Source organism: Phaethon lepturus, unplaced genomic scaffold (genome assembly GCF_000687285.1).
Source record: "Phaethon lepturus isolate BGI_N335 unplaced genomic scaffold, ASM68728v1 scaffold4185, whole genome shotgun sequence".
Classification (NCBI taxonomy): Eukaryota; Metazoa; Chordata; class Aves; order Phaethontiformes; family Phaethontidae; genus Phaethon; species Phaethon lepturus.
In genome coordinates this window covers 17410-26852 of record NW_010541027.1, presented here as the reverse complement: position 1 = coordinate 26852, position 9443 = coordinate 17410, and the positions used below count along the sequence as shown (strand labels likewise).

The window sequence follows — 9443 nt, the reverse complement described above, 5'->3', positions numbered from 1 at the left end:
TCCTGCTGATGCCTATAAAATGTTTTAGAAAAAGTGATGAAAAATCCTGCGCGCTCAAAATGAAAAACACTGAATAGAAAAACACTGATTTAATCTGTAAGTCAAATCATCAGCATTGCATGACAATACAGAAGCTTTACATTCATTTTTTAACCAACAGATCACACTGTTAATAGATCTAAAATTCCAGTAAATGCCAGTCAAGAAAATTATCTTAATACACACAGCTTTACTGCCAAGCCACAGAACCTGACTCCTTAAGGGGCACAAGCAGCTAGACGTGATACACTGAGGCAACCAAAGAACATCAAAACAAAGCAATCCTACATCTACCAAGAAGGAATATAGTTTCTCAGCTACTGATGGACAGACAGGAAGGATAAACGTCATGTTTGGGTACAGAGGCACATGTGCAGTGGAGCACCACTAAGATGATTAAGGGGCTGCAACATCTCATATGAGCAAAGGCCAAGAGAGCTGGAACTGTTTAGCCCAGAGACAAGAAGGCTTGGGGGGGCTTAGCAGTGTATATAAATACCTGAAGGAAAGGTGAAAAACGAAAAAAAAAAATGTTTCAAGGAACCTGTTAATAATTTGAAAAGGACTGTTTGACTTTTACAATATTTGAAGATGAAGCCTCATCTTCTAAGCTCACTTTCAACTGTGGAAATACCCATTTTTCTACATAATACACCTTGTAACAAGAGACTGTTTCATTTCCTCCATTATACCAAAGTAACAGTTCTGTGTTGTCACATCAGCTGGAACATGAAATAAATTTCATAAACCAACTAAAGCAACACAAATTTAAAAACAGCTCAGAGAACAACTACTCTGTTAATCCACAGCAAGTCATCATCAATATGATTACCTAAATTTCAGCTTTCTTTGTAAACAGTTAAACAGTCAATCAATAGATTAACAAAATCGACATATTTTCATTTGTTTTTCCCCATAGCCTGGAACACCTTCACAAGCTAAGTGGCCTATATACTGACTCATCTTCCCTAGCAATCTTTCAATACATTCCCCAGACCCTCCAGAGTGCATTTAATCTCAATATTCGCCACTTACTTAATAAAAGATTCCATAATGCACTTGCAAACCTCCACTCTCACACTTTCCTTCTGGAACATATCCAGAAATGGCAAGAATTTCTCCTGAAAGTACAAATACATAAACAAGTAAAATTAGGTATTTTACAAACAACACATTAAAACAATAAAATTTTTGATAGGTTACGATCATAGCTGTTTTAGTTAAAATCATTTCACTCTTTTTTGAAGACAGTAATTAATCTTGAAGGGTGAAAGAGTGGAACAAATGGAAAAGCACCAATGGCTGAAAGGTCTATCAATTTAGTGATTGCAGAGATACAGAATAAAACACAAAACACAGGACTGTTTGAATCAAATGTTCCAATTTTTTTAAAAGTAATATGTGCTTGAAACAGCTTAAGATCACACCACATTCAGACATTTATGGGAACAAAAGCTAGGATATTAAAAACAATGACAACAGGCCACATGTCAGCAACTATTTTGCATGTATCCAGGGCAAATCATGAAGGTCCAAGACATTCACGTTTTCTTCAAAAATAAGGGTTTAGGTTGTTAGGATACTAAAATACTTAGTTTCTGTAGCATCTCAAGAATACAGCAAGGGTAAGTTTTTCAGAATTATCTGAGCAATCTGTGAACAAGACTCGACTCCAAATCCACAGGGTCAGTCTTGAATTTTACTCTTCAACTGGTTTCAGTACTTTGACACCCGCTGTCTTTGTTCCTCTTTCTCTACCTCATATACAGTCTGACATCTCTAAGTTTCACTTTGTTTCAATGCCAAACTTAAGCCCTATAACAGATCATGTTAAATATATATCATAACATAGAAACAGCTATCAACAATTAGATGAACACACACAAAAATAAATGGTATTTTATCTTCCATTGATTGTCACTTATGCCGTAGTAACAAACTTAGAGATTTAACAGCCTAAGGAGAAAAAAAAAAAATATAGAAAATTGGAACTAAAATAATAAATATTGAAGTAGTAAAATATATATCATAACATAGAAACAGCTATCAACAATTAGATGAACACACACAAAAATAAATGGTATTTTATCTTCCATTGATTGTCACTTATGCCGTAGTAACAAACTTAGAGATTTAACAGCCTAAGGAGAAAAAAAAAAATATATAGAAAATTGGAACTAGAATAATCAATATTTAAGTAGTAAGCAGCAGAGATCTTCCAAAATGTTTCTGCACTTACCTACTTACTAAAAAGTCCTCTCACTATGTAAGCCTGCAAACAATCTAAATATCCAAGTCAGGTAAATTCTCTTGCAGAAACAGTGCAAAATATTTCTTCCAAAAATGTATTAAACAGAGTATCACTTACCACTGAAAAAAGCAGAGAGAAGTCATAGATATAGGTAATAACTTTCTGAATAATTGACTGCAGCTAAAAGGGGGAAAAAAAAAAAGAAAAAAGAGGGAAAATTATTGTAATACAAGTTAAATTAAGACTATGCAGACCAGAGGTTATTCTTCTCCAGTTATTCATACAGAACTGGGTTGGATTTTTTTCAGGATCAGCTACAGCTATGCTGTTCCTAACAGATGTTTTTCCAACATGCTCTTCAGAACTCATACGAACAGAGGCTCACCAGCCTGCCCAGGCCTTATTTGTTCTTTACTTTTTATAGTTAGGCAGATTTTTCCAATTTATAGTCTGCATGTCCTCCAGCTCTCTAGACTAAAAAACCCTAACAAATAAACAAACAAACCAAAAAACAAAACCAGTTTGTTAAATCTTCTTTTGTAGGAACTTTATCTACCCTCTAAGTAACCACAAAAACCTTCTTCTAGAACCTCTTCAATTAATCCATATCTCACCTGGCATACAGTCTCAAGAACTAGGCATGGTAATTCACTGAAGCCCTAGCAACACCAAGTAGAGATGGATTATTTTATGGTTTACTTCTGTTTAAACACTTCTGTTTAAGTCTGCCATGATTGCTAATGTTCTTCAGCAGAACACTACTGCTGAAGGAGCAGTTAGATATTGCTACCTCTGAACTGAAAGATTGATGTGCAGGGAAAAAGGGAGGAACGAATCACAGCATTACACTGTTCCAAAAGGTTTCCCAAATCATAGCCAGCGTTTAAAAATAATTATTTTGTGGTAAAAGCCATCAGTAACATTTAAGAATTAATTTCATCTAAGAAAGTGCACACCAGTTTTTTACAGATTTAGGAAAATAAATTCTTTACCTGTGGGTAAGCATCTTCAAATGCTCGATCAGGAGTCATGTGTTTGATCACATCAGCCAAAACTGTATTGACCTCTCGCTTCTGTGTAGCAAAAAGTGAGGTTACAAAATACAGTAATGAAATCGGCACATAAATCAAGTCACTGAAAACCAGCTGGATAATTTATTTCCACTTGCCAAAGCATCAGCTTTCAGCAGAGCTCTAGTGAAGCCAGGAACTTTAGCCACAGCTCCAGTAAATCCCTACTCAAACTGGTCTATCTGCCATTAAAATAAAAGGATATGAAATATGTAGTGCTGGGGAGTGAGAAAGACTTCTTCAAAGCTGCATCTTTTGTCCCTATTCATCTTTCATGAAATACATTTTTTCCTTTGCTACTGAAGTCCTACACACTTGTATTGAATAGCCATAGCTTTTCCATTTTTAATACCAAACTGCAAATACAGCCACTTAGTCTGTATCAGAAAACCTCCAAAAGAAACAAAATAATTCTCACCCACCGTGAAATGTCTGCATGTATACTCCACCCACACTTCAGCACAGTTGATATAATCCTAGAAATACCAATATTTACAGGAGGTTATGAGAAATACACTTGCAAAAATTACACTTAAAATAATTAACTCCCGATGAGTTATGTAGATTCACGAGGACCTAAAGATCTAGCACTAATGACAAACCTCAAAAGTAGAATTATGTTATGCAGAATTAAGTTACATTTACGTAGCAGTCAGAAAAGCAGGGGTCATATAAGATATTACCAGATATCATAGTTTTTGGCAACTGTGTTCATCTAGAAAAAGTAAACCATGTCACGCTAAGCATATCCGTATTGAACAACTGGCTACAATTTTGCCCTAAACACAGAACCTGTAGTGAAACAAAATGGACAATAACTCACCTGTGGGTTCTTCAGCTTTGTTATAACCTTCCAGGCTTCATTTAATATTTGAAGGCGATCATTTTCAGGAGGATCAGCCAATGCCAAGTTTAGTCCCAAGGAGCGAAAGAGGAGATGCTGCAAGTTAATGAGAATTTTAAATTAAAAGCAGAAGATGCATGTCCATCCAACACTGCTCTAGCAGGTACACTGTGCAGAAAGATTTTTTGGAACAAACCACCTTTTATTTAAATGACGTGCAAGTTATGTAGGCAACTAAGAGCGTAAAGAACTCTGTCAGGCAACGAACAGGAATTGTTACAAATTACACACACAGAGTTACCTTTGGGAATCCAGATTCATCACACTCTTTAATCATGCCAATGAAGTCCATAGATCTCGCAGCAATAAACTCTGCTCTGAATGCTGACATTACTGAATTCAACAGCAAAGCACTACAATGAACATAACACAAGTCAACACAGCTCAACATCAACTAAATTTTTGTTGTCTCTTCCTTTACATTGATCTGAACTTCTTAGGCTAGCAACTGCCCAGCATCTATTCTAAATTTAAAAAAAGGGGATAAGGAAGAAAAAACCCTCACAAATTGAGCTTGCATTGATGAGGAGCAATAGTGCATAAGCAAAGCAAGAAAACATTTAAGCCATCAGATAAGGAAAAGGTACACCAGTCTGTAGAATACTTGCTCCACACGGGTTTTTTTTTAAGTCATCATTTTACCAGAAGTTTGCTGGAAAGATCAAGTAAACCAGAAGTAGCAGACACATTTAGAAATTTAGTTTATCTTTTTAACTACAGTTCAGAAGTATACTTCGGCAGGGCAAATCTCTATTGAAGTTTTTCTCATTGAATTAAAATATATATGCATTACAAAAGTGACATTTCTAGCAGCCACACTGGATTTATTTTAATCCTAACAGTTATTATCATACAGTAACTGGCAATGACGTATTTAGATATTTATGACTAATCATTCAGACCTGTATTTGTATTACTATCAAGCCAAAGTTACCGATGGAAGAGCGAACTCATTGCGCTAATGTAAAGTCTAGTTTACTGATACTATTATGCAAACGTCAGAAACAAAATCTAGCATCATTCAAAAGGCAATTCCTTTAGGCAAACTCAGCCGTGAGTTAGCACAGAAGCTGCCTCATAAAACACTGTGTCCTTCGTTAGGTTGAAACAGACAGTTTAAATACAGGGCAATTACCTTGAGGGAAATTCTATGGAGCGCTTAAAATAGCCCAGCATCCTCTGTGTCTCTGACTGAGCATTAGTGGTCCCTTCGCAACTTGACTGGAATTTGCATTTTATCATTAGACATGTACTTCCATCTCACTAGGTATATGCTTTGCAATACAGAGCAGCAGGCTGTCACTTTTCACTTAGATGGCTGCAATGTAGTTCACGGAACACACTGAGATTATTTAAAGATTTATATACTGATGCCTCTTGCTTTGTAGTACTTTGACAGTCATGAGAAGACATCAAAACACATAACTTCACTTTAAAAGAAAACTACTGTGCTTTATAGATCATCTAAACTGGATTATACAACTTTCCAATAAAAGACAGACATGTCCCAAAAACATTTCTTTAAAAAACCCTCATTATAACTCAACATTCTGTCCTTCCTTCAAAGAGCAAATAGGCACAAAGAGGAGGCGCCTAGCCCATCCTTACAATGATAAATGCTAAAAGGTGATTTAAAAATAAGTTTCACAAAACAAATCAATACCTATACAAAATAATTAATACAGCACAGTATGTGGATTATTTTTACCCATATTATAAATTTTGATACAATTGCATGTTCACATCACATTTTTAAAAACACACTTTCCCTGCACTTCTTAGCTCAGTGACAGAATGCTAATGCTGGCATCCCTTGTCTACATGATTAACATATTTTAGTTCCTCGGCCACTGCAGAATTGGACTGTGCAAAGAACATCAGAAAAAAACAGGTAGCTGAAAACTTTCACAGAACTCGGCCTACCTACCCAATAAAAGGAACTGAGATTTGCTTATCAGCAGGCCAAATAGCATTCACACAGCTCAGAAAGTACATCCAAAACTTTCAGACCGTCTTCCTGAACTACTCACTGAAGGTGATTTGTATGCATACAGACTTCCAGGAGACATTTGGGATACTACTTTTAATACTGAAAAAGGCAGTCACCTAAATATTACCATCTTCCAAGGGCGTTAGCTGCTTTACAACCTCCCTTGCAAAATGCACGTATGGGCTGACTGTAGCCAGTGGAGGACAGGGGGAAGAAAGGGGAGGAAAACAGAAAAATGAAGCACAACCAGGAATCAGAGACATGGCTGACGGAGAACACGTTATGTGTCCTAAACTTCGGCTTAGGAGCCAAAATGCAGCAACCAAGTTAAATTAATTTAACTTTTGCTCTACAAGTAATCTACCATATTTTAAAATTCATCTTTGAAAAATAGATGTTCATAATCATGACTTAATAAGCTCCTGGGAGAACAAAAGCTATACTATGCATCCAAAAAGTGTTTTCAAAAGGGAGAGAATTTTGTTACAGGGACTCATAGGTACTCATTACAGACTTCTACGTTACGCAACACTTACTTGTTCCCCAATTTTTTGCATCTCTCCATCATCTCAGTAAGCAGAACCTGGAAAAATTACTTATTAAAATTAGTGAGTAGAGGCTCTGCAAATAAATTCAGCTTTAATTACTGTAGTGAAGTCTACTGAAAGGTGTTTTAATTACCTACGCAATACATTCCAATAATTTTGTCTTATCCTGTATTCACAATACAAGAAAACAGTGGTGTAGTATAACATAAAACACACCTACTGGAATAGGTACAGTGGTATTTTAATCAAAACCACCATTTTACAGAAGTCAAATTTGCAACCCTTCAGCCATGCCATTTCTCAAAATAATTACTATTTGCCAGCCAGGTCAATTACCTCTGGCAGGAGGTGAAGATTACCAACTCTCTGCCACAGAATGCAAAGCAGACTGACTGAGATTAACATACCCTGTTGACTATTTTAAGCAGTTACAAAGCTACAGTTTACTCAAATAATTTTTATATCTGTATGACAGAAGAAACTAATGAATTCAGGAAATATAGATTAAAGTACTTAAAGGACAGCAAGAAACAAATAGAAATACTGCCTATGAATTTAAAGTGGTCTACCTTGAGCTTTGTGGAGATGAATATTCTTCTCACATAGAAGAGATAAACAGGCAGTTGTGTCTAGGCTCATCATAGTACTTACATGAGTGTGAAAGTGACTGAGTGGTTTTTTTAATAGGCAAAATTAACTCTTCACCCCAACATTTCCTTTAGTATCAGGCATTAACAGGCTTACTTACTTCAGGAGCATGGTATGCAATACACTGTAAAATCCAGTCTATAGCAGGAGAATATAGAGTCAAATACAAAGGAATCTCCACACTTTGTACCACCAGCTGATTCTGAACCGTATCCCCATGAATCTGTTGAAATAAAAGACAAAAACATGTCACTGTAAAAAGGTATTTAATAGGAGCTATGATAAACTGGAAACTGGATGAAGTCTGTGTATGAATGGAAATGACAACAGACAAGATCACAAAGATACACAGATATTCTGAAATATTCCTTGCATGCTGGGGAAAAAATGTCAAGCTCATAGCATGTATTGTTAAAGTATGGAAACATGCCGAATAGAGCGGTTTCAAATTACCAGGATGTATGCAAAATTTACCATACTGTATCTGGATATAGGAATATCACCACATCTAGATTTAAGAACTTCAAAGATTTTTAAAAAGTATGTGGTATTTGGGTTAAGGGGTGTATTTATATGATTTTGCGAATAAAAACCCTATTTGCTTACTTGTTTAAATGTTAGAAGAAAGTCAAAGAAATTTTTGTTAAGGCTTTCTTTGAGTTGTGGTGCCACTTCCATCCCAACCTGTATTAAAAGAAAGAGAAAGATTTTTATCTGTATCTATCACCTACGATTCTCCTTCAACTCCAACACAAAAACGCATTTTCCGGAGAAGTACACCTAATCACACACATCAAATCAACAAACAGCACTGAATCACATGCTTTTGACTGATTATTTCCTTGCTTACTGTTATAGTCATGTCCACTAACAACTACTCTGAGGTAGTTACAGCTGTGTTTAAACAGGGTTCTCCTAACATTAGCTCCAAGTATCTGTAAGCAGTAAGGAAATCAATGTCTACCCCAGTGCCTGCATTGCAACAGCCTATATTCATTGTATGCAGACAGCTTACAGTGAAGAACATTTTAAAAGTCAGTCAAAGTTCAGAAATTGCTTAAAATCATGTATATTTATTCCGTGGACAGAATGAAGCAAGGATCCCAAAGGAAAGTATGAATACATAGATAAGATATAGATAAAATATTGATAAATAATACAAGGTGATGCAAAAACACAAGGCCTATATAGTAAAGCTGGAACTGCAAAGGAAACTAATCCACACAGGACTGTTTTCAATAACATAGATAAAATATCAAAAAATAAAAATGTGACATAAGAGAAAGATGCAGAAGTGAACAGAAGTTAGTTACAGATCAGGCTTAAAGACACACACAAACAAATTCACCTCAACAGCTTAAGGCTCCCCTCTTTAAATAAACCCAGGGTTCTGAGTTTTTGAGATGCCCGAGCATATGCAATTCTAGCTGACTTCATCACAAAGCAGAGTTACCTTGCACAGACCCAAGCCAGTCATCTATCACTTTATAGAGAATTTCCTTTCAAACCATGGGGCTCAAGAGAAATGCATCACCTTGCTGAGTAAACAACTGTTTATTTCCACATTTTACTATGCTGTGGCTTTAGACATCATGTATATCAGCACTACAGGTTTCCTATTCAAGAATTTATATTTTTTTAAATGTATTTTCTTCTATTTCTCTTCATTGTGAAAGTATTAACGTAGTGTCAGTAGCTGAAATACAGAAGATTAAATGCCTTCCATTCCAGTAAGTTTTCTTATTTTAAACAAAAGCCAGGATTTGAACAGCTAGTATTTTACTCCAAGAAAATTTTCACCATTTCATACAATCATCTTTGTGGACAAAAAGGAGCATGCTAAGCTCTTCCTTACTACTTCCTTACTTATTGCAATTACTATTACTAGATTATTAGTCGTAGCTGCTCTATCATTACACATTTCTTTTAGCCGTATCAGAAGCAGTAAAAGGCAGACTGTGCACACAAACTGTTTCCTACAGAACCTTCAGAA

The 9443-nt window shown here is 35.8% G+C and overlaps 1 protein-coding gene across 1 annotated transcript in view; it reads right to left on the bottom strand.

Moving 5' to 3' along the window:
- LOC104621175 (chromosome unknown open reading frame, human C16orf62) overlaps window positions 1-9443 on the bottom strand; it is a gene marked incomplete at its 3' end in the record, with an annotated part of 31214 nt that overhangs the window by 7522 nt on the left and 14249 nt on the right. Inside the window, exons 12-21 of the mRNA XM_010287594.1 lie at window positions 8057-8134; window positions 7551-7673; window positions 6791-6837; window positions 4506-4617; window positions 4184-4300; window positions 3783-3836; window positions 3283-3363; window positions 2408-2470; window positions 1075-1160; window positions 1-2 (exon numbers count right to left, since the gene is read on the bottom strand). The exon at window positions 1-2 is cut by the window's left edge and continues 82 nt beyond it. Coding sequence (XP_010285896.1) covers window positions 1-2; window positions 1075-1160; window positions 2408-2470; window positions 3283-3363; window positions 3783-3836; window positions 4184-4300; window positions 4506-4617; window positions 6791-6837; window positions 7551-7673; window positions 8057-8134 — 763 coding nt within the window. The remainder of the gene's footprint in view (window positions 3-1074; window positions 1161-2407; window positions 2471-3282; window positions 3364-3782; window positions 3837-4183; window positions 4301-4505; window positions 4618-6790; window positions 6838-7550; window positions 7674-8056; window positions 8135-9443) is intronic.